Source organism: Bolinopsis microptera, chromosome 11, assembly GCF_026151205.1.
Source record: "Bolinopsis microptera isolate Bmic1 chromosome 11, MBARI_Bmic_1.0, whole genome shotgun sequence".
In the NCBI taxonomy this organism is placed as follows: domain Eukaryota; kingdom Metazoa; phylum Ctenophora; class Tentaculata; order Lobata; family Bolinopsidae; genus Bolinopsis; species Bolinopsis microptera.
The window spans coordinates 5636090-5662384 of record NC_087082.1 but is presented as its reverse complement, the minus strand read 5'-3'; the positions used below and the strand labels follow the sequence as shown (position 1 = coordinate 5662384).

Here is a 26295-nt window from a genome sequence, read left to right as displayed (position 1 = left end):
CTTATCTTGATTCCTGTTATCATCTCTCTCTACGCAAACAATCTGTGGGTATTGGGTGATACGTTCTGCAAGATCATGTTTATCTACAAATATGTAGGGTGTGTGGTTAATGTTTTTCTGATAACACCCTGGCACTGAACAAGATCATGAGATGCTGTATCCTCTGCGGAATCTAGACTGTTCCAGAAGACAGCTATGGTCTGTAACAGTGAGCACTATAGTTGCGGCGATGGTGTTTCCGTTCTATTATTTCTATGGAGCGATAAATGGAGCGTATATTGGATCGTTGAATTCTCAACTACTCAATGTATGTGGTGGGACGAACCGAACCTCATTCGACAAAACATGGCATCTAACTTTTGAATTTGTCGTCTACAACTCTTCTTAACTGGCTTGCCTTGCCTGACTTTGTTTCTTATGAACACTTTCCTAGTGATCTATGCTGTTAAGAAAACTAACAGCTCCGTTAACAAGATGAATATCGTGATAGTAATTCTAGTTACCGCCACTTTCCTGGTCTCAGTGCTGCCCTACTTCATTAACACCATGCTACAAGGTGTTACATGGGATGACACTGACTACAACCTTGCGCCTCGTTACATTCATTATGTTCCTCTCTTTCTGGTCCAATCCTATCATATACTTCTCCACTAACAATCACTTTAGAACGTACGCTATTCAGTGTGTTCTTAGAAAGAGAGATATTGTGGAATCTTCGGGTCAGAGCAACACAACGAGGATATCTAAAACAGGAACTAGTAGTTGCAATGAAGCTCCTCTCTGAGCTCTTCTCAATTAGTCATGATACTGCGGAACTTACATCAACCATAAGTGAATCTAAATTTTGAATAGAATTTGAATTTACTGATATATCATTCTACACGTTAAACCTTCTTGAAGGGGAAAACCCCGATAAATCTTTAACTAAGATAATTTTATGAAATCTATATGTCGTTATACCTACTATTAAAATTATTAATATAAGATATAGCTTAATATATACCTAACTTAAGTTGTTTCTTTTTAAGATTACATAGATAGTACGAATATCATGCACTATCAATTATCATCATCCAGCAAATCTTCATAAAATACATCGATATCAATTCTTGTCTTTCACTTACTATTTTACTAATGAATCTACCTCCACGTGAATGTCTATTTATTTTAACTATATCGAACTGACTATAAATCGTTGTTTTAGAGTTCATCCTTTCATCACAATATTGCAGGCATCTAGTATGTTCTTCTTTTTAACACGAACGTTGAGACCATATGGGAAAACTGTATTTACTGCAACATACAAGCTTCTTCAATGTCTTCTCTTTCTTTCAATGTAGTATTATTAGGTAAGAGTTTAATCGGCATGATAGCCATGTTTTCAGTGCTATGAATTTTTAGTGAAGTGATCACGAAGTATTTTGCAGCCTCCACCACGTTTTATAGTAGATTTATGTTCGGCTTATTCTAGAAGCAATTGAATTGATCGTGTGCCCAATGTTGATATTTACCAATCTTTATGCAAGCATTTTATCAAGTAGATGCAATTCTTCGTTTGACATGGTCATGATCCATTACAAGTCAATGAGGAAAGTAGAGTTTGTAGTGCTATTAGTGTAGAAGTTGTCAAAGAAAGGCGGTTTAAGCATGTAACGCATGATTTTCTATCACATGGTACTATGTTAAAGGTTTCAAGAGATTCTGGATCATTTATACTCTGATGATCATCAAAAGATTGTTCCGACTTCATGTAGAAAAAAGATAGCTAGGCTATCATTGACCAAGCAGGGCGCAGAAACAGCCACAGTAGATCACTAAATATTAGTGCTTTTCATGCAACAAGTAAAACAAATCCTTTTATGTCATGTTTCCAGGGTTGGACTGGAATTTCCCGCTTAAAGAACCTCCATCACGTTACATTACATAATTTTCTGAAACATATATTTACATTTACAATAAATTTATGCAAATATCACAACATTACAATCAACAAAATAAATTTAATCGCAGAATCTCAAATGCAAATAATCGTAAATTAAACACACAAAAACAAATTAAACATGCAATAAATGAATATACGAATGCGCATCTTTTGTCAACTTACTCCTTCATAAAATTAATTTTAGACAAAAAATTTTAGACGGTAATATAATGGTTACTAATTTGTAAGTCACAAATAATAAATCAATACAAATTAATCACAAATACTAGAATAATTAATAGATATAGGTAACTTATATAACTGAAAAAACGATATATGTCGATACAAATTACAAAATAATATTAGGTGATTGAAACATTTCAATAAATTCATCATAAATATCACTACCATATTTACCCCAAATATTTAATCTTGATTTATAAAATATATTATGTAGTTATCTGGAGAGATGTAAACCTCATTATATTTTGTAGTTAGTTGGAGAGATGTAAACCTCATTATATTGTGTAGTTAGTTGGAGAGAGTGTAAACCCTCATTATATTGTGTAGTTAGTTGTGGAGAGATGTAAACCTCTTTATAATTGTGTAGTTAGCTGGAGAGATGTAAACCTCATTATATATTAGTTAGCTGGAGAGATGTAAACCTCTTTATAATTGTGTAGTTAGCTGGAGAGATGTAAACCTCTTTATAATTGTGTAGTTAGCTGGAGAGATGTAAACCTCTTTATAATTGTGTAGTTAGCTGGAGAGATGTAAACCTCATTATATTATGTAGTTAGCTGGAGAGATGTAAACCTCTTTATAATTGTGTAGTTAGCTGGAGAGATGTAAACCTCTTTATAATTGTGTAGTTAGCTGGAGAGATGTAAACCTCTTTATAATTGTGTAGTTAGCTGGAGAGATGTAAACCTCTTTATAATTGTGTAGTTAGCTGGAGAGATGTAAACCTCTTTATAATTGTGTAGTTAGCTGGAGAGATGTAAACCTCTTTATAATTGTGTAGTTAGCTGGAGAGATGTAAACCTCTTTTAATAGTGTAGTTAGTTAGCTGGAGAGATGTAAACCTCATTATATTGTGTAGTTAGCTGGAGAGATGTAAACCTCATTATATTGTGTAGTTAGCTGGAGAGATGTAAACCTCTTTATAATTATGTAGTTAGCTGGAGAGATGTAAACCTCATTATATTGTGTAGTTAGCTGGAGAGATGTAAACCTCATTATATTGTGTAGTTAGCTGGAGAGATGTAAACCTCTTTATAATTATGTAGTTAGCTGGAGAGATGTAAACCTCATTATATTGTGTAGTTAGTTGGAGAGATGTAAACCTCATTATATTGTGTAGTTAGTTGGAGAGATGTAAACCTCTTTATAATTGTGTAGTTAGCTGGAGAGGATGTAAACCTCTTTATAATTGTGTAGTTAGCTGGAGAGATGTAAACCTCTTTATAATTGTGTAGTTAGCTGGAGAGATGTAAACCTCATTATATTATGTAGTTAGCTGGAGAGATGTAAACCTCTTTCTAATTGTGTAGTTAGCTGGAGAGATGTAAACCTCTTTATAATTGTGTAGTTAGCTAGGAGAGATGTAAACCTCTTTATAATTGTGTAGTTAGCTGGAGAGATGTAAACCTCTTTATAATTGTTGTAGTTAGCTGGAGAGATGTAACCTCTTTATAATTGTGTAGTTAGCTGGAGAGATGTAACCTCTTTATAATTGTGGAGTTAGCTGGAGAGATGTAAACCTCTTTATAATTGTGTAGTTAGCTGGAGAGATGTAAACCTCATTATATTGTGTAGTTAGCTGGAGAGATGTAACCTCAGTATATTATGTAGTTAGCTGGAGAAATGTAAACCTCTTTATAATTATGTAGTTAGCTGGAGAGATGTAAACCTCATTATATTATGTAGTTAGCTAGAGAGATGTAAACCTCTTTATAATTGTGTAGTTAGCTGAGAGATGTAACCCTCTTTATAATTGTGTAGTTCGCTGGAGAGATGTAAACCTCTTTATAATTGTGTAGTTAGCTGGAGAGATGTAAACCTCTTTATAATTGTGTAGTTCGCTGGAGAGATGTAAACCTCATTATATTGTGTAGTTAGTTGGAGAGATGTAAACCTCTTTATAATTGTGTAGTTAGCTGGAGAGATGTAAATCTCATTATATTATGTAGTTAGCTGGAGAGATGTAAACCTCATTATATTATGTAGTTAGCTGGAGAGATGTAAACCTCATTATATTATGTAGTTAGCTGGAGAGATGTAAACCTCTTATAATTATGTAGTTAGCTGGAGAGATGTAAACCTCATTATTATATATTATGTAGTTAGCTGGAGAGATGTAAACCTCATTATTATATATTATGTAGTTAGCTGGAGAGATGTAAACCTCATTATATTATGTAGTTAGCTGGAGATATGTAAACCTCATTATTATATATTATGTAGTTAGCTGGAGAGATGTAAACCTCATTATATTATGTAGTTAGCTGGAGAGATGTAAACCTCATTATATTATGTAGTTAGCTGGAGAGATGTAAACCTCATTATTATATATTATGTAGTTAGCTGGAGAGAGGTAAACCTCATTATATTATGTAGTTTATCTGGAGAGATGTAAACCTCATTATTATATCTTATGTAGTTAGCTGGGAGAGATGTAAACCTCATTATCATATATTATGTAGTTAGCTGGAGAGATGTAAACCTCATTATATTATGTAGTTAGCTGGAGAGATGTAAACCTCATTATTATATATTATGTAGTTAGCTGGAGAGATGTAAACCTCATTATATTATGTAGTTATCTGGAGAGATGTAAACCTCATTATTATATATTATGTAGTTAGCTGGAGAGATGTAAACCTCATTATAATATATTATGTAGTTAGCTGGAGAGATGTAAACCTCATTATATTATGTAGTTAGCTGGAGAGATGTAAACCTCATTAAATAATTATGTAGTTAGCTGGAGAGAAGTAAACCTTCATTATATTATGTAGTTCAGGGAGAGATGTAAAACCTCATTATATTGTGTAGTTAGCTGGAGAGATGTAAACCTCTTTATAATTGTGTAGTTAGTTGGAGAGATGTAAACCTCATTATATTATGTAGTTAGCTGGAGAGATGTAAACCTCATTATATTATGTAGTTAGCTGGAGAGATGTTAACCTCTTTATAATTCTGTAGTTAGCTGGAGAGATGTAAACCTCATTATATTCTGTAGTTAGCTGAGAGATGGTAAACTCATTATATTATGTAGTTAGCTGGAGAGATGTAAACCTCATTGACCACCTCCCCAGGTATTCACACCGGAGAGAGTATAGTAGTGGCTCCCTCCCAGACTCTCACTAACATTGAGTACAACATGTTACGTACTGTGGCTATTAAAGTGGTCAGACATCTGGGCGTAGTCGGAGAGTGCAACATTCATTACGCTCTCAATCCTCAGTCACAACAGGTATATACCCTGACCCTGACCCTGACCCTGACCCTGACCCTGACCCTGACCCTGACCCTGAACCCTGACCCTGACCCTGACCCTGACCCTGACCTGACCCTGACCCTGACCCTGACCCTGACCCTGACCCTGACCCTGACCCTGACCCTGACCCGACCCTGACCCTGACCCTGACCCTGACGCCTGACCCCTGACCCTGACCCTGACCCTGACCCTGACCCTGACCCTGATATCCTCTAACTCTTCACCAACTTCAGTACTACATCATAGAAGTGAACGCTCGTCTATCCACGGAGTTCAGCTCTGGCCAGTAAAGCTACAGGAACCCGCTAGCTTACATCGCTGCTAAACCCTCTTTTGTACCCCTTTCCCGACCTCAAAACAAAGGAACCCACTTTTAAAAAATTTACTCAACAACAAGAATTTTTAATTTTAAAAAACTTAAAAAAATATTTCCTAAATAAACACAAACATTTTAACAACAAAAACTCCCTCATTTAATAAAAATCTTTAACCCATTAATAAAAAACAATTTTTTTCCCCCCTAACTTTTTAAAATACCTCCTACCAAAACCATCAAATCAAAAAAACTATAAACTATTTAAATATTTTTTAACATTTTAAATTTTAATTCTTACCTCACAAACACTTTTAAACTTCTTTTTTTTTTTAAAATTTTAACCCCCCTTTTCCCTAATAAATTAAATTTCCCCTTCAAAACCACATTTAAAATACAAACCAAATTTAACTCAAATTTTCCGTTTTCCCAAACCTTTTTCAAAACTCCCCATCAATAACCAAAACTTCATTCCCAGCTATTTTTGGATTAATTTTTCACTAAAAACCACCAACTTATTTTTTCAAAATCAAACTAAACACCCAAATTATAAAACTATCTTTTTAAAAACATTTCAATAATTGTTGTTATCCTATTAAAAAAAATAAAACTCAAAAATTTAATTTTAGGGCCTCAAAATTTAAAATTTAATTCTCTTATAAGATTTCATTCCAAATTTATTTAATTCAACTAACCCTTTTTTATTTCGGCTCAGAAGCATTTCAAACCCCTGTGTTTCTCCTCGCCTTGGGATTCATGCAAACCGCTCATTTTTACTTAGTAAAACTTTAAATAACAAAAACAAAAACAAAAAACAAAAAAATTTAAATAACTTTAAAAAAAATAAATTTAAATAACTTTAAAAACAAAATAACACCTCCCAAACCCCCCAATCTAGTTTAGGGGGCTAAAAAACATTTTCAATTTAAAAAAAACAAAACTAATTCCATAAAAATAAGTAATTTTTACTGCCTCCTTTTATTTTTTTCACTCAAAGCATCATATTCCAGCCTCACCAAAACCTTAAAATTTTTGTTCAAATCACAACTTATTGTTAAATTAAAAAACCAAAAACGGTTTTTCTAACAAAAAATTTTAGAAAAATGAAATGAGAAAAAAAATTAAGCACTATTTTCACCCTCATAAAATAAAAAGCGACAACATTTTTCCCTTTCCCCAAAATTAAAAAAAGTTAATTTGAAACAAAAATTTAGTAACATAACCTTAACAGAAAGTTCCCCCTGGGCCCCCCTGTAAAGGAGGCGGTCTTTCCACTAAAGGATAAATCCTCTACTTTCCGAAGTGTTTCCACTTGTTATTGTTGTAGTAGTTACTAGTGCAAGTAGCATCAGATGGAGCTAGGTCCAGCAGCACTGCTCCGTTAAAAGATACAGATATCTTGCTATATCTCCATTTTACAGTCCATGTAATCTGGGAGATGGATAGTAATGGAGTAGTGAAGGGTTTCCAATCTGAACAAGAAGTTAACTTGAACTGCGGGAAAGGGTGAAACCTCACTTGTAAACCTCCTGCTGGTGAGGCATCAGAGTCTTTGAATTGGACATTTAATATCATGTCGTTATTACCCTCTGTAAAACTGGACTTTATTTGGAGAGCAGATGTCTCTAGATCGAAAGGAATGTCATGTCCCCGTGTGATCGTGGTCCAATCTAGGGAGAAAGTATAATATAGATATTAGATAGTAGATACAAGCATTCTTTTTTAGTTTCTCTGTTTAGGCAATATTATGTTGGTAAAATTTAAATAAACCATGTCAGGTCTAGGTGTCTATTAACTTATTAAAACAAATCATCAAGAAATAACCTGTATTATTTACCTGTATTATTTACTGGTGAGGCATCACGGAGCACAACTACTATCCCTAGCAGTGTCATCCACAGCGAATCCATGGAGCTACGCGTTTAGTTAGTGTCTCAACCACTGTGCTGTAGTAGTTCCAACCACTTCACCGACCAAAGATAATAAATGAAGTTTGTTGATCAGACTTGTTGTTCACTGAGAGTTCTAACTCCCATGTGGTAGACTTTACCACTGGTAGAGCTACATAAAACATTGGGTTTGTGAACCGTATCACATAACGTAGCAGTGGAGCCTCATGATGTTTACCTACGCCACTTTATTTTATATAATACTTTATTTGAATCTTGACTTCATCACCTGGTACCTGAAGTTGTGAAAAAATGTAGCGTCCGTAATAAGTAGTTAGTGGGAGGGGGGAGGGGGGAGGGTGCCGGGGTACCTACCTTGGGGGGGGGGGGGGGGGGGGTGCCGGGGATACCTACCTGGGGGGGGGGGGGGGGGGGGAGGGGGAGGGGGAGGGGGAGGTCATTCAGCCGAGTGGTGGGTTAAGGTTCATGGCTGGAACCTGCAACCTATCCAGTGTAGGATGTGTAAGCTGTCACTACTACACAGATCCTATTTGATAATTCACAAACTCTGTTCCGTGTTTCTTTACCGTGTGGCAGTAGCATCGAAGAGCAGTTTATGAAAGAAGACAGAAGACTGGTAATATTTCATGTGATCACGTGACATTGTCAGGAGGGTATTGTCTAGCTGGATACACTAAATAAAACAACTTAAATTATCTAAACATGCTACAAAGTATCTCCACAGTCTGTAACATTACATAACGTCTCGTGTTGTCGTACAACGTTACTACACTCACCGTTATTACTCTTTGTTTTGAATAACGAGGATGACACTGATAAACGTGTTATCCCAAATCTGGTGCCATATATCCCTTCTTCTGGGACTCATTGGTAACAGCTTTGTGATCTACTCAACAATCTACCACAAAGCCATCAAGTTGGACAAGCTCTCAGTTTGGATCATACAGAACTTAGCTGTGTCGGATCTTATCACAAACAATATCCTTATCTTGATTCCTGTTATCATCTCTCTCTACGCAAACAATCTGTGGGTATTGGGTGATACGTTCTGCAAGATCATGTTTATCTACAAATATGTAGGGTGTGTGGTTAATGTTTTTCTGATAAACACCCTGGCACTGAACAAGATCATGAGATGCCTGTATCCTCTGCGGAATCTAGACTGTTCCAGAAGACAGTTATGGTCTGTAACAGTGAGCACTATAGTTGCGGCGATGGTGTTTCCGTTCTATTATTTCTATGGAGCGATTATGGAGCGTATATTGATCGTTGAATTCTCAACTACTCAATGTATGTGTTGGACGAACCGAACCTCATTCGACAAAACATGGCATCTAACTTTTGAATTTGTCGCTACAACTCTTCTTAATGGCTTGCCTTGTCTGACTTTGTTTCTTATGAACACTTTCCTAGTGATCTATGCTGTTAAGAAAACTAACAGCTCCGTTAACAAGATGAATATCGTGATAGTAATTCTAGTTACCGCCACTTTCCTGGTCTCAGTGCTGCCCTACTTCATTAACACCATGCTACAAGGTGTTACATGGGATGACACTGACTACACCTTGCGCCTCGTTACTTTCATCATGTTCCTCTCTTTCTGGTCCAATCCTATCATATACTTCTCCACTAACAATCACTTTAGAACGTTCACTATTCAGTGTGTTCTTAGAAAGAGAGATATTGTGGAATGTTCGGGTCAGAGCAACACAACGAGAATATCTAAAACAGGAACTAGTAGTTGCAATGAAGTTCCTCTCTCTAATGTAGTTCCCTTATTGGATACAGTGTCGGAACTTACATCAACCATCAAAACCAGTGAACTCTGAATTAATTTGTTTTGGATAGCCAACTTTGATATTTACTGATACTATCAGATTCTATCAGTCTGATAGAAGTCAAGATCACGTCTTGTTTACGTCATGTTTCCACGGACTTGTATGTCTTTGAAAGACTGATATGTAGTAGAAAAGCATCGAAGATTGAAGAATATTATATAATATTGTGATAATGATTGAAACAGCTAAGCTCACTTTTGATGAGGGACAGTTAAATTCAAAAGATATAGTATATTAATACATTATGTGATATAACTATTTATAATGTTAAATCTGTTAAAAGTTGTTACTATCTTACACTGCTCTAAAACGTTTTGTAATTTTCGGATATTGAATAACTATGAGGACAAATAAAAATAAAATTCATAGAGGTCGCCACCCGTTCTGATTGCACTGTTAAATAACACAGGTGTGTTTCACTACAGTAACACACCTCCCCCTCCCAGAGATTGCAGTTCGGGGAGTAAGACACTCCTTCAACCTCCAGCCTTGTGTAAAACAGATAGATACTGTAGCAGGCAGAGTATCCCGCAGAAACCAACTATCTGTACCTGACTTACAACGGGTGTGAAGACGATGTGGTCCTTCATCAGGGTGAGATAATTAGTTATTTAGTTAAGTAGTTAATTAGATAATTAGTTAATTAGATAATAAGTTAATTAGTTAATTGGTTAATTAGTTAAGTATTTAATTAGTTAATTTATTGTATGGTGTTATTGGTATAATGATGAGGCGCAGGCGATGGAAAACTAAGGCTTCGCTTGATGTAACTATCTCCTTGAATACTCGTCTTCATTACTTCGCATTATCGAACATTAACTTACCATCCGATTAACTATATAATTGCTTAAAGTATCTAATTAGCAATCAATTAGCAATCAATTAGCAATCAATTAGCAATCAATTAGCAATCAATTACTCTTCTCTCCCAGGTGGAGCGCACATGGTGCTGGGTAGTGGAGTGTACAGGATAGGGTCCAGTGTAGAGTTTGATTGGTGTGCTGTGGGCTGCACTCAGGAGCTTAGAAAGGTAACGTTCTATTGTACTTATTTGATGTTTTAAGTATCATGATTAGAATTTAGATGGAATCTTCTCTACAGCCGGCAACGATCGAGTTTGAAGCTGATTACTTATCTTTCTGTTTCAGTTGGGTTACAAGAATAATGGTTAACTACAATCCTGAGACAGTTTCTCATTGTATAAATGTATCTAATTAGCAATTAATTAGCAATCAATTATCAGCTGATCACTTATCTTTCTGTTTCAGTTGGGTTACAAGACTATAATGGTTAACTACAATCCTGAGACCGTGTCGACTGATTACGATATGTGTGATAGGCTCTACTTCGAGGAGATCAGCTTCGAGGTCAGCGCCATTCCAGTTACAACTTTTGATTCAGAGGGGGGAAATATTTTCTTTGCAACAGATTATTATATAATCGACTTCATCCATGATCATAATATTTCAACTGAAATGTTGTTAATTTGCTTTTATTTTGCTTTTATCTGAAGATTAAGTGACCTGTAACCCTGGTATGACAGGTTGTAATGGATGTGTACGAGTTGGAGAACCCAGAGGGAGTGATAGTGTCAATGGGAGGACAGCTGCCAAACAACATAGCTCTTCTTCTACACAGAGCGGGAGCTAATGTACTGGGCACCAGACCAAGCATGATAGACAGCGCCGAGAACAGGTAACTAGGTAACAGAGTAACAGGTAACTACTAAGTAAGTGAGAAAACAGGTTAGAGGATAGGTCAGAGAGGTTGAATATTCCAGAAAGTTTTATTTTCAGAATTGTCTGTATAGAATTATCATCAGTTTGTTGAATTTTGGAATATGACTAAGTAACAATCCTCTTTAAATTTCTTTTAACAGTTTAAAATAGAGAAATGAATAAAAAACAAACAAACCAACCGAAATGTAATGGGAAATTTAATGTTCTCGAAAATAATTCCAAACAGCTTTAAAAATCCTAACTCTGATAGCATCTCACATATAATTAGCGTATATATTTTCCTCAAACGCGGCCTCTCTCTGCCCCCTTGTTACTTGTTGAGAAAGTTGGGCCTCTGCCAACTCTGTTATGAACATCTCCCCCTTCCTCTTCCTCTTACTCCACAATCACACTGATATAGCTATCACTAGTACCACTACTACCCCTAATGTCATGGTCACTAAGAGCACTGTGTTGAACACTAAAAATGAGGTGTTGTCCTGACTATGTTTGTTTCCTGGTTTCTGGCAGTACTCTGGTAACTCTGGTAACTCTGGTAACAGAGTAAGTGTAAACTCTGGTAACTCTGGTAACAAAGCTAACTTCACTTCAAACACAAACTACTCTAAGAGCTGAGGGGCTACTAGAGTAACCTCAGATCCAAACTTTTTTTTCTTCTTTATTTTATTTTTTTAAATATGCAACCTACTAAAACCCAATGAAGCCCTCCTCGGGGTCATTCCTCTCGCATTTGCGAAAGTCGTCCCAAAGGTGTAAAAGGAAGTCAGGATTTGTTCCCACCAAGCTCTTACATCGCTATTTGTTGACCATCGGCCTTCACTGAAGGTAAGTTTTTTAGAGTGGAGGCCGACCGTCAGCATGGGATGCAGGGCCAAGCGGGAAACAACGTCAAGGCCCCCTTCTACTTGGGCCATGTTGGTTTTGGCAGATACTGTGGTAATAAAATATGAAGTGAATGAGTGAAATGAAGTGAGTGAAAAGGGTGTAAGAGAGGAGGAGCTTGTAAGGAATTTAGGAAAGGAAGGAAGCAGGGCATGTACTACAAAAAAACAGCTACTAGTAGATCCAAACTTAATAATATATGATTATTAGTAAGGGTATTACGTAGGAATATGAGGGGAGTGTTGGGGGGAGGGGGGTGGTATATGATTATTAGTAAGGGTGTTTGTTAGCAGTGTTGATAGTATAATTTAACCTGGAGGGGGATTTGTTTAAAACATATTATATATAATAAGTGATACGAAAAGTTTGTTTTAGCAGGAGCTTTCAAAATACATGATGTGTAAATCGTCTTCAGCTCGTCTTCCTAACTCTACAAATTGCAGGTTCAAATTCTCAAGAATGCTGGACTGGATGAACATAGCCCAGCCCAAGTGGAAGGAGCTGACGGACCTGGAGTCAGCTGTAGACTTTGCTACACAAGTCGGCTACCCGGTCCTAGTGAGACCTTCTTACGTTCTCTCTGGAGCCGCCATGTCTATCTGTCACAGGTAATTTAACCTTTAACAGTAACTCGCAGTAGTTACATGTTATTTAACAGACCATGACACTATTGTCTATTAGTAGTAGTAGTAACGAGTGGGGTCAGTCGGGTTTATGTCTCTCATTGTGGGACTCCGCTCAGTGATTTGTACTATAGATAATTATGACACCATTGAATGCAGAATAAATACTAAACTCAATGAAAAACACCATTTTTACTATTATATAAATTGTTGAATAATTGGAATTCTTAAATTATTGTTTAAATTTAATTGAAATTAAGATCCAAAAAGGGCGGAGTCTGAAACATGTATACATACTACTTTCCAATTAATTTAGAACTCAACATGACATATATTTATATAATTAACATACATGATATAATTAAATTTTTAGAAAACTTGAATATACTAAGCTATATCCCAGTTCAGATCAAACCAGAGAACTTCTGTATATTGGTGTATAATGTATATTTGTAAAACACTAGAAGTTCAGATCAGTGGTTCACAGAAAACAGATGGGGTAAATGGGGGTTCGCGATAAGGAAGTAAAACCGAAATTTACGATGCACAATGCGAGTCGAGATCATTCTAGGGGTGATCCTGTGGGATTGTTCTTTGCAAAATCCCTGAAGCAAAAATCTAGACCCATCATCAAGTCACCTCTTCATCAGATTACGTGAAAATAGATTCTGATAAAATGTCTGTAGACCTAGAAGATCTCTCCAGTAACGACCATCTTGTCTGTGTATCGTCTCTGGAAGGAGCTCGACTCTGTCCGACAAAGTGGGGGACAGATCCGCAACAGGAAGAAGAAACCTATAACCACCAAGCAAAAAAAGAACCCCACTATCATCAGGTTCCTGAAATTCTCCGTCTTTCCGTTTTTCTCCTCCGCTGAATCCCCCACGTCTAAATCGGCGGATCCCTTGGAACCGTTAGAAGATATTTGTATGATAGACAGAGCACACAGAAGAAAGACCGTTGTTAGATTGAGAAATCCCATAGCACAGGGTGTAGAGTGTAGTAGAGTGTTACTATGGTAACTAGTAGAGTACAGGTCACAGCTCAAATAGTTGTGCAAACGCAAAGAAATGTTTTCACGCAAAAGAGATTGAAGAGACTAGAGTGATAGTGTGGTAAACGAAGCATAATAGATTTAAGGAGATGGAAATATCCGAAGAGGGTGTATATTGTTAATCTAACACACATGTACGGTTATTGTGAGTGAACTCACTAAGTTAATAGAAATATTAATTAGGGTTAGAGTTAATCAGTAATGTAATATCATGAGGTCCCAGACAAAGGTATCGGTTTGGAATGAGGTGGAAATTAACTATGGAATATTATGCAACTTTACAAAGTTATAATAATGTTATCAATCTTAATATAGACTTATAACTTAACATGCAACTGGTCATGGTTCTGAAATTTAAATGCTACATCCTATCAGTGCAGTATTCTACAATTAATGTTGAATTAAATCCAACTCTTAAGAACTTCCGATGTAAAGATCAAGACCTCATCAATTTCAGAATCCTTAACACTTGTGTTGAGCCGCCTCTTAAACGGAAATAAAAGCAAGCCCTGATAAAGTTGTAAAATTGCTGGGTCACTACTGGGTCACTGCTGGGTCACTACTGGGTCACTACTGGGTCACTGCTGGGTCACTACTGAGCCACTGCTGGGTCACTGCTGGGTCACTACTGGGTCACTACTGGGTCACTGCTGTGTCACTACGTATAGATCTCCCCGGTTATGAGTTGAGTATCTGTGTAGTGCCTAAGGACGAGGCCTGACTCCATTCTGCAAAGACGAGGACATATCTCTAACAAGAAGAAGAAACATATAGCTATGAGGAGTATACAGAAGCCAGTAATTGTCATGTTCTTTATATTTTGATGCATCAACTCGTTTGCGTGCTCTTCATGATCTCCCTCCTCTTCCTCCTCTTCCTCCTCCTCTTCCTCCTCTTCTTCCTCCTCTCCCTCCTCTACTTCATGGTAAGACTCCTCTTTTTCCTGTTTGTTGGAGGTGATTTGTTTGATAGATAGAGTGCACAGAAGAAATATCGTATACAGATCGAGAAAACGCATACTGTCTCACAGGGCAGAGCGATGTTTAAACTTAAAGCGTAAATAAATGTTTTCACGCAAAAGAAACAGCTAACTAAAAATGAGCTGTGTCTTGGTCAAACCACAATAAACAAGGCTGATGGGGGGTGGCATATTGTTCTTCAACAAAGTCTCAGCACAAAGAAACATAGTTTGTAACAATAAAGTAGCATTGGTGGGATCGAAGACAAAGAAACAAGTTTTTGATATAGTTTAATGGACATAAACTATAGTTCTATAACATAAACTGTGATATATTTTGCAATAAAAGGTTATATTGTTATAATATTATCAATCAACGTTTAGATTTAAAGTTTCATTATATGTATACACGAGTTAAAACGTGTTAATCGTTCATGTGGTATAAAGGGGAAAAGGCACAATAACCTACTGAATTTAAAGAATAATTTAAATACATTTCAGTTCAAATTATAAATTTCATCATACTTCAATTCCATGTTAAATTAAAAAATATCGCATTGGCCATACACACACATGTTTTATTCTCATGAATTGGAAAACTAGACCAGGGGAATTCAGTTGTGTGGGACTAGCAGGTTATGATTTTTGGAAGATTACATTTATTGCCAATTGTGTCATTTTTTTCCAATTGTGCCAATTAGTATCTTTGCAAGATACTAAATCTTTCCTCTCATTTATTTTACAACACATGGTGCCCAAACAAATTGCCATCTTAAAGATGGATCACTTCCGCACTAATAGTTGATTCCGCTAAATTTGGTTTCCAAACAGAGCTAAAATCCCGGTTCCGGTCCTGGTCAAATTTGACTGATCCCGGCCAATTTCAAATTGGATAAAAAAATCCCGGTCCCGGTCAAAATTGACCAATCCCGGTCCCGGCCATTTCAAATGTCTTATCCCGGTCATTTACTGGCCCAACATCGCCAGTGTCTAGCTGCTTGTCAAGATATAACCTCTTCTTATCCTCCCTGAGAAAAGGAGGGCACACTTCCAGGAGTAGTCTGAAGATAAGCACCAGTATCCCTATGATAAACACTATGATAGCCAGATTATCCGAGCTGATACTTCCTCCTGTAGGTTGTGCAGTCTCTCCGTGGATACTATCCAGCTCTCCCGACATACTGTTAAACAGAGTGTTACTATGGTAACTAGTAGTGTACTATGGTGACTTTAACATACTGTTAAACAGAGTATTTAGTCAGACTTTCATGTCAATACAGTGAAATACACAAGATAAAACCTATTGCCAATTTTATAAACAATCAACAATGACAAATTCCTAACAAATTCTTGAATTCTTAACTGCTGTCGGATAGAGAGAACTGACTGAAAGCCACTATAGATTAAAACAAGCTGTAATTTCAAAGAAATGATTAAAACGCTACTTTAGAATTTTTAAACACCGTATACTTACTGCAATAGGATTGGGTGTAGTCAAAGAAAGGGGTAGCGTCTAGTCTATCTATCGTGTGGGGCGTATCGTACACAATTTGCATTGTTTATGTTCTAATTATGCCTTGAAGTGTTGAATTCTGGCACGTCGTTAGTCCCACATCCAGAAAGTCGGCTAATCGGCAGATAATCTGGGAGAAAATTTTAGATTTTAGAGGATTTTTTGTGTTACAGAGGAAAAATGTAGAGGACCTGACCTTTTTTGGGGCATTACAAACTTTTAGGGGGAGGGGGAGGGGTTGATCTGCAAGGAAATTTAAACTCTGGATGTAGGTAATTCTAAGTAGGATTCTATAGTGGCAATTACAATAGCTATAATGATTCTAAGTGGTAATATACAATAACACTATTGTAATATTATACAATGTGCCGGCTTTTGGGGTGGGTATGATTTAATAGTTCAATGATAATACTTAATAGCCATGTACATGTAATGGTGTTGTACCCAGTAGCATTAAAATATACCCAACAAAGATGTACATTCAAGTCATTGAATGTTTTGTTGGCAAAAAGGAATTTAATTATATGAAACGTTTACTGCAGGAAAAGAAAATGGGATTAGCAAAGATATTATCCAATAATAAACGATATGTTGACGATTTATCTATTATTAACTACCTTTACTTTCATAAATTGATTAAAGATATTTATCCTAATTCATTGGAGATGGAGCGAGCTGGTTCCAATAATAAAATCATTAACTACCTTGATTTAAATATTAATATTTCCACAGAAGGACTAGAAATATCAGTGTATAACAAAACTGATGATTTTAATTTTCATGTTGTATCCCTTACATTTCCTCACAGTAACATCCCAACCGAGGTTGGCTACAACGTTTTTTCAAGTCAAGTTCTTAGATATGGTAATGTTTGCACTAGATTGGATATCTTTACCTCCCATCTTCACAAAATATTCAAAATTCTAATTGATAGAGGATATAGCCGTGATAGACTGATTAAAGGCATTAAACGTTGTCTGAGGAAATATGATAACGTTTTCAGGAAGTTCGGTATTCTAGATGACCGTAACATTATTAAAGAACTCCCCTGATATCTTTTGATTTATTGAAACACGGGTACTAACTCTGCTAAACTGAACAAATTCTGAAACTTAGGTGAATAAGTGTACAACGTGCTAAACCGAAGTTCAGACTGACCAGTGAAAATGGGCGAGCGTACCAAGTGTCATTTTAATTAGAAGTTTTAGTCAGTGATTTATTATTGAAGCTTGTAATTACATTATCTAATGCTCCTATAAATACTTTAATTAATTGTTTGTCCCGTTATTCTTTTTCCTTCCTCTTTTCCTTATCATCCCCTTTAGTTTTAAGATTCTTGCTATAAATGGCTACAGCTAACACTATTAATGCTAAGTACCAAACAACAAGTGGGAGGTGGATCGTTGGTACCATTAAATCGATTTAACACCGCAATTCCAGTCGCAAGCCTGGGACCACTACTAGCATAGTCACAACATCTACAAAGCTGCCATATAGCCTGACTGACAATTTTCTCGACTGACTGACAATGTTTCTTCTTTTTCCCCATTTAGAATACAAAGATTACATTTTAGCTTATGATTAATATTATATTTTTACCTATAGTTTACTTAGATTAGTATGAAAATATCAAGATTATGCAAGTGTGCTTTTTATCGCTTACTTAAACAGTTCAATCAACCCTAAACACCAGGATAAGTTTAAATAATACTCAACTTTACCCTCAATTACCATGACAATAGGTTACTAGGTTACTAGGTTACTAAGTTACTAGGTTACTAGGTTACTAAGTTTAAATAATACTCAAACTTCCCCTCACCTTCTAAATGCTAATGCTTACTTATCTAACTATCTAACTACATGTACTAATTGTTACTACTACTACTATTACTACTATTACTATTACTATTACTATTACTATTACTATAACTATTACTATTACTATTACTATTACTATTACTATTACTATTACTATTACTATTACTATTACTATTACTATTACTATTACTATTACTATTACTATTACTAATGCTAACTACTTCAGAGATGACGAGTTGAAGGAGTATTTAGGAAAAGCAGCAGCCCTGTCGCCTGACCATCCAGTTGTTATCAGCAAGTTTATCATGCAAGCCAAGGTTAGGGTGGCTAACAGTAGTTATCAGCAAGTTTATTATGCAAGCCAAGGTTAGGGTGGCTAACAGTTGTTATCAGCAAGTTTATCATGCAAGCCAAGGTTAGGGTGGCTAACAGTTGTTATCAGCAAGTTTATTATGCAAGCCAGGGTTAGGGTGGCTAACAGTTGTTATCAGCAAGTTTATCATGCAAGCCAAGGTTAGGGTGGCTAACAGTTGTTATCAGCAAGTTTATTATGCAAGCCAGGGTTAGGGTGGCTAACAGTAGTTATCAGCAAGTTTATCATGCAAGCCAAGGTTAGGGTGGCTAACAGTAGTTATCAGCAAGTTTATCATGCAAGCCAAGGTTAGGGTGGCTAACAGTTGTTATCAGCAAGTTTATCGTGCAAGCCAAGGTTAGGGTGGCTAACAGTTGTTATCAGCAAGTTTATCATGCAAGCCAAGGTTAGGGTGGCTAACAGTAGTTATCAGCAAGTTTATCATGCAAGCCAAGGTTAGGGTTGCTAACATTTGTTATCAGCAAGTTTATCATGCAAGCCAAGGTTAGGGTTGCTAACATTTGTTATCAGCAAGTTTATCATGCAAGCCAGGGTTAGGGTGGCTAACAGTTGTTATCAGCAAGTTTATCATGCAAGCCAAGGTTAGGGTTGCTAACATTTGTTATCAGCAAGTTTATCATGCAAGCCAAGGTTAGGGTGGCTAACAGTTGTTATCAGCAAGTTTATTATGCAAGCCAGGGTTAGGGTGGCTAACAGTTGTTATCAGCAAGTTTATTATGCAAGCCAGGGTTAGGGTGGCTAACAGTAGTTATCAGCAAGTTTATCATGCAAGCCAAGGTTAGGGTGGCTAACAGTAGTTATCAGCAAGTTTATCATGCAAGCCAAGGTTAGGGTGGCTAACAGTTGTTATCAGCAAGTTTATCATGCAAGCCAAGGTTAGGGTGGCTAACAGTTGTTATCAGCAAGTTTATCATGCAAGCCAAGGTTAGGGTGGCTAACAGTTGTTATCAGCAAGTTTATTATGCAAGCCAAGGTTAGGGTGGCTAACAGTTGTTATCAGCAAGTTTATCATGCAAGCCAAGGTTAGGGTGGCTAACAGTAGTTATCAGCAAGTTTATCATGCAAGCCAAGGTTAGGGTTGCTAACATTTGTTATCAGCAAGTCGTGCTTTGTTTTGGCACGCTTATATATATTATTGCATATTTTAATGAATACTGTATATATATGCACTATTTTTAGAGGATACTATTTTTATACGTGCTTATGAATAATTACCTGTATAATTATGATAAATAATTTATTTTACAAGATACTCTACCCAGGAGATCGATGTAGACGCTGTAGCGTGTAACGGGGAGGTTCTAGTAATGGCTATCTCAGAGCACGTGGAGAATGCAGGAGTACATTCCGGGGACGCCACTCTTATCTGCCCACCACAGGTACACACTGCACGTGATACATATCACTCTTATCTGCCCACCAGAAGGCACAAGTACACACTGCACTTGGTTACACTTCTTCAAACTACCTTGCAAAGTATTACATTATTATATTTGAAAGGTGTTGGGCTGAAGTTCTGGACCATTTACAAAGATGTAATATCCGGATCTTCCTCTCTAAAAAATAAGAAAAGGTTACAAACCTATAACCACTGCAACAAGTACTGCAACGATTACAAGTGTAACTGTAACTCTAACTATTACTCTAACTGTAACTCTAACTGTTACTCTAACTGTCACTCTAACTGTTACTCTAACTGTAACTCTAACTGTTACTCTAGAACTGTTACTCTAGAACTGTTACTGTAACTGTAAACTGTAACTCTAACTGTAACTCTAACTGTAACTCTAACTGTAACTCTAACTGTTACTCTAACTGTTCTCTAACTGTTACTCTAACTGTTATTCTAACTGTTACTCTAACTGTCACTCTAACTGTTACTCTAGAACTGTTACTCTAGAACTGTTACTGTAACTGTAAACTGTAACTCTAACTGTAACTCTAACTGTAACTCTAACTGTAACTCTAACTGTTACTCTAACTGTTCTCTAACTGTTACTCTAACTGTTATTCTAACTGTTACTCTAACTGTTACCCTAACTTTTACTCTAACTGTTTCTCTAGAACTGTTACTCTAGAACTGTTACTCTAGAACTATTATTCTAACTGTCACTCTTAATGTTACTCTAACTGTTACTCTAACTTTAACTGTTACACTAACTGTTATTCTAACTGTTACTATAACTGTTACTCTAACTGTAACTCTAACTGTAACTCTAACTGTAACTCTAACTGTAACTCTAACTGTAACTCTAACTGTAACTGTAACTGTTACTCTAACTGTAACTCTAACTGTAACTCTAACTGTAACTCTAACTGTAACTATAACTGTAACTCTAACTGTAACTCTAACTGTAACTCTAACTGTTACTCTAACTGTAACTCTAACTGTTACTCTAACTGTAACTCTTAATGTTACTCTAACTGTTACTCTAACTGTTACTCTAACTGTTAGTCTAAATGTAACTCTAACTGTAACTCTAACTGTAACTCTAACTGTTACTCTAACTGTTCTCTAACTGTTACTCTAACTGCTACTCTAACTGTTACTCTAACTGTTATTCTAACTGTTACTCTAACTGTTACTCTGACTGTTACTCTAACTGTTACTCTAACTGTTTCTCTAGAACTGTTACTCTAGAACTGTGGGGGGGGGGGGGGGGGGGGGGGTCCAACCCGATGTCCGATATGAGGGTTGATGAGGCCAAAATCGGAATCGGAAAAATCGGAAAAATCGGAAAATTGAGAAATTTTAGAGAATCGATCTCTAAAACCTCTCAGAAGTGAGGAAGTGATAAAAAACCCCTACATATGCTATATTGTTATGAGAAAACGAACTAATTGGACATTCCATTAGTATGTTTTATGTGTTTTTCCACTGCAGGGGCTAGTATGCTCACTACTAGTTGGAGTTGTCATGTACTCCCAGACCCGAGTGCTTTGGCCTCTTGACGTGAGATCGATTGTTTCTGCTCATTAATTTTATCCCTGTTACTTGTTATTATGTATTAGTACACTGTACAACACTAGGGTTATATTTTGTGGTCCGGTCTTTAAACATACCATAATATCACTAGTACACTGCACCTTAAATGTATAGTCAAGTACATTTGTATCGTAACACATGCTTGGCTGGGGGATCATGTTTTGTGTCCGTTCGGTACCCTGTATTTTCAAAACGGACAAAAAGTAGGGCGGACAAAAACAGACAAAACATTTAGATGTCCTCCTCCTCCTCCTCCTAAGTCTTCCTCCTCCTGAGTCCTTCTCCTCCTCAGTCCTCTTCAGTCCTCTTCCTGACTCCTCGTCCTTGTCCTTCTCCTCAGTCCTCCTCACCCTCCTCCTCAATCCCCTTCTCCTCCTCAGTCCTACTCCCAGGCCTCCTCCTTCTCCTTCTCCTTCTCCTCCTCCTCATCCTCATTTCTCCTCCTGATCCTCCTTCTCCTCCCCATCAGTTCTCCTTAGTCCTCCTCATAGTCGTCCTCCTCCTCCTGAGTCCTTCTCATCCTCCTCCACCTCCTGAGTCCACCTCCTGAGTCCTCCTCCTGAGTCCTCATCCTCCTCCTCAGTCATCATCCTCTTCCTCCTGAGTCCTCCCCCAGTCCTCCTCCTCCTTCTCCTCCTCATCCTCCTCCTCCTTCTCCTCCTCATCAGTCCTCATCCTCTGTCCTCCTCATAATCGTCCTCGTCCTCATCCTCGTCCTTAGTCCTCCTCCTCCTTATCCTCCTCCTCAGTCCTCCCCCAGTCCTAATCCTCCTCCTTCTCCTCCTCCTCTTTCTTCTCCTCCTAATCATTCCTCCTCCTCAGTCGTCCTCCGCCTCCTCCTCGTCCTTAGTCCTCGTCCTCTTCAGTATTCCTCCTCAGTCCTCCTCAGTCCTCATCCTCCTCATCCTCCTCCTCCTCCTCAGTCCTCCTCCTCATCCTCCTCCTCCTTCTCCTCTTACTTCTCCTCCTAATCAGTCCTCCTCCTCAGTCGTCCTCCTCCTCTTCATTAGCCCTTGTCCTCATCCTCCTAGTCCTCGTCCTTAGTCCTCGTCCTCATCCTCCTCAGTCTTCCTCCTCAGTCCTCATCAGTCTCATCGTCCTCATCCTCCTCCCCAAGTCCTCCTCTTCCTCAGTCCTCCCCCAGTCCTCCTTCTCATCCTCCTCATCCTCTTCAGTCGTCATCTTGTTCCTCCTCAGTCCTCCTCTTCCTCCTACTCGTCAGTCCTCCTCCTCCTCCTTCTCCTCAGTCCTCCTCCTCCTCCGCAGTCCTTCTCCTCCTCGTCAGTCCTCCTCCTCGCCAGTCCTCCTTCTCCTTCTTCTCCTCCTACTCCTAAGTCCTCCTCCTCCTCCTCAGTCCTCCTCCTCCCTCTCATTCTTTTCCTCCTTCTCCTCCTTCTCCTCCTACTCCTAAGTCATCCTCCTGCTCCTCAGTCCTCCCCCAGTCCTCCTCCTCATCAGTCCTCCCCCAGTCCTCCTTCTCCTCCTCCTCATCCTCAGTCCTCCTCCTCATCATCCTCCTCAGTCCTCCTCCTCCTCAGTCCTCCCTAAGTCCTCCTCTTCCTCAGTCCTCCCTAGTCCTCCTTCTCCTCCTCCTCATCCTCAGTCCTCCTCCTCATCCTCAGGGATCGGATTCCTCAGTCCTCCTCCTCAGTCCTCCTCGTCCTTAGTCCTCCCCCAGTCCTCCTTCTCCTCATCCTCAGTCCTCCTCCTCAGTCCTCGTCCTTCTCCTTTTTAACAGTCCTGTTTGTTTGTTTGAAAACCAGTTTTTGCTGGTACCCATAAGGGCTTTGGAACCAATATATAATAAATTGTATGAATAAATCAAATCCCCGTGGGGCACGCGACATTCAAGATCTAGTTGCAAGCACATGTTATAAAACATTGTAAAATAGCCTCAAGACCAGAACTGCATATTGCTTGGGCTTCCAGCCCAGTTTGCTCAACAGTTCGTGGCCTACTTACCTAACTTAAAACCTTAGTGCAATGCTTGCAACAACTAAAATCCTATTCTATAACTAAGTTACCCTATTACGTATAATCTAGAAGAGTGATGCAAAAAGTCAACTGATAACGCAACACAGTCTAATCATACTCTTATCAGTAGTTCCTCTAACCTCTGTTCTCAGTTATACAAAAAGTTTTAACTCCATGAAATTAACGTCACACACATACACAAATGCTTGACTTTCTCAAATAATTAGTCACTCAGCGACACAAACTTTGTTGTTTTTAATGTAATATTTCTTGCTCGGGTCCTTCTTGATTCCCTCTTTCATTTCCTGTACGAGCTTTTGGCGAGAGATTCGCTCATCCTGCGACCTGTCTGGAGATAAGTAGAGTTTGTTGTAGTTGAAATTGTAGTCTGCCACATCAACCGATTTCAAGACTTTTGCTCTGCTCAGAAATTCACGTACAATTTCAGGATCTCGCAAAGTAACTTTTATCGGCCGTGATCGAGGGCTGTCAGACTTCTTTACTCCCACTCTCTCAATGTTTGTTATAGTCGGCCTTCCAATGAACTTCATAAAACCCCAAATATCACCCACGAGATCCCGTTCGTTCATTTCTTGCTCTTCACATTCGAGCTGTTCTGGGGCCCCGAAGATGATAAAGTTTTTCGACCGATCATCTTCTGTAATCGCCGATTTCACAGCCATTTTGATTTTAGCTGGAGAGATATCAGAAGCTACGCTGTTATTCTTCACAACATCTGTAAACAGTTTCATTTCTGTTTTCACTGTCTCCTTCACTGAAGCTAGTTTACCAGATTTGCATTGGATGAGCTCGTTCTGAGTTTTTATCTGTTCTGATTTCTGTTGGTCAAGCGTCTCTGCTGCTGATCTCAAAACATTTCTCGATTTACATATCATAGACCCCATCTTCAAAACTATTTCGGTTATTACATCCTTTGTAACGCCTTTTGGCTTGAACAAGTCATGAGTGAGGTCCTCTAGTTTCCTGCAATTAAGATTCGCTAAAACCGAGTCTGATAAGTCCTCAATCTGTTTCTCCAGTTCGTGAAGTGTACTGACCGAAAATTCCATATTGTGTATACTTCGTGTATAGCAAAGCTGCACAGTAAAAGGCAGTGCAATTACCTATTTACTGATAAGAGACAACTGATATCAACTCACAAGCGAAAAGATTGATTGCACACTGCCTCCTCCTCAGTCTTCCTCCTCGTCCTCGCTCTCGTCCTCCTCCTTCTCGTCTTCCTCCACACCAATCCTGCTCCTCTTCCTTAGTCCTCCCTCTCCTCTTCAGTCCTCCTCCTCCTCAGTCCTCCTCGGTCCTCCTCTTTCTCCTCAGTCTTCCTCCTTTTCCTCCTCCTCCTCATTTCTCTTCCTCATCCTCCTCCTCCTTCTTCTCTTCCTTCTCCTCCTAATCAGTCCTCCTCCTAATCAGTCCTCCTCCTCAGTCGTCCTCCTCCTCGTCCTTAGTCCTCGTCCTCATCGTCCTTAGTCCTCGTCCTCATCCTCCTAGTCCTCGTCCTCATCCTCCTAGTGCTCGTCCTGGTCCTCCTCAGTCTTCCTCCTCTGTCCTCCTCAGTCCTCCTTCTCCTCAGTCCTCCTCCTCCTCCTCATCAGTTTACACAATTTATTGTTACTAAAATGTTTTTAAACGCATTTGAGTCTGTAACATATTGACATGTTACTGTTACTGACTCAAAATGTGCCCGAGAATTTTTTTGTTTAACAGAGTTTTACTCTCCAGTACTATGGAAAAGTTGTTACATGATAAATAAAGATTTTGATAAATAAAGTGATTTTCATCCCTTTTAATGTTATTGAAAATTGTGTAGACTATTCTTTGTATCTAACTGAGGATTGGAAGTTTGAGAAAGGACCATAGTCATTAACCGTGCTACCCATTTCTGCAGATAGCCTGTTACAAATTGTGGAGACAATTTAAATCAAAAGTTACTAAAGCGTTCGCTATTTGTTACGATTGTTATTACCAACCGTACCTCTTTCAATTGTGGACCGGGGTGGATGTTTCTGTCAAACAAGAGTTGGTACGACATTGTGTTGTTTTTCGGACGAAACGATTCTTGTTTGGAACAAGATACCGTTTTGGGGTTCTGGGACCACCACCAATCGATTTCTTGTCATATTTAAGTACAGAAATAGCTACCTATATCGCCTAGAAACCTCAGAGGGAAGATTTAAATTTTCCCGATTTTTCCGATATGAGGGTTGATGAGGCCAAAATCGGGATCGGAATGATCGGAATTGATCGGGTTGGACCCCCCCCCCCAACTGTTACTATATATGCTACTCTAACTGTTACTCTAACTGTTACTCTAACTGTTACTCTAACTCTAACTGTTACTCTAACTGCTACTCTAACTGCTACTCTAACTGTCACTCTTAATGTTACTCTAACTGTTACTCTAACTCTAACTGTTACTCTAACTGTTACTCTAACTGCTACTCTAACTGTTACTCTAACTGTTACTCTAACTGTTACTCTAACTCCTCAGGATATGAACGAAGAGACTCTGTTGAAGATAAGGAAGGTGTGCAGAGCAGTGGGTCACGCCCTACAAGTATCAGGCCCCTTCAACCTGCAGATAATAGCTAAAGAGAACAACCTGAAGGTTATAGAGTGCAACGTGCGAGTGTCTCGCTCCTTCCCATTCGTGTCCAAGACCCTGGAGGTGGACTTTGTAGCTCTCGCTACTAAAGTGATACTGGGGTTACCTTGTGAGCCCATTACCCCTGATCCCATGACTGATTCTCGGAGGATTGGAATTAAGGTTAGATGATATTATATAATAATATATATGATATAATATAAGTTAGATAATACGAGCAGGGTACCTTTAGATATTAGATAAGGTAACATAATACAGGGGGGGGGGG

The 26295-nt window shown here is 38.2% G+C and overlaps 3 protein-coding genes across 3 annotated transcripts in view; all 3 read left to right on the top strand.

The window, feature by feature from the left end:
• The window catches only part of LOC134822990 (uncharacterized), a 189748-nt gene that overhangs the window by 99937 nt on the left and 63516 nt on the right, over positions 1 to 26295 (top strand). The gene's annotated exons all lie outside the window — the stretch shown is intronic.
• LOC134822988 (multifunctional protein CAD-like) overlaps positions 1 to 26295 on the top strand; it is a 51234-nt gene that overhangs the window by 10147 nt on the left and 14792 nt on the right. The window contains 9 exon segments of the mRNA XM_063834290.1: positions 9931 to 10004; positions 10006 to 10078; positions 10417 to 10514; positions 10753 to 10851; positions 11028 to 11179; positions 12549 to 12713; positions 18298 to 18388; positions 19707 to 19823; positions 25914 to 26189. Coding sequence (XP_063690360.1) covers positions 9931 to 10004; positions 10006 to 10078; positions 10417 to 10514; positions 10753 to 10851; positions 11028 to 11179; positions 12549 to 12713; positions 18298 to 18388; positions 19707 to 19823; positions 25914 to 26189 — 1145 coding nt within the window.
• Positions 20667 to 25531, top strand: LOC134823075 (uncharacterized; the record flags this gene model as incomplete). Its single annotated transcript, XM_063834424.1, has 2 exons — positions 20667 to 20726; positions 24871 to 25531. Coding segments are annotated over 2 exons (267 nt in total), but the record flags the coding sequence as incomplete, so codon positions are not given.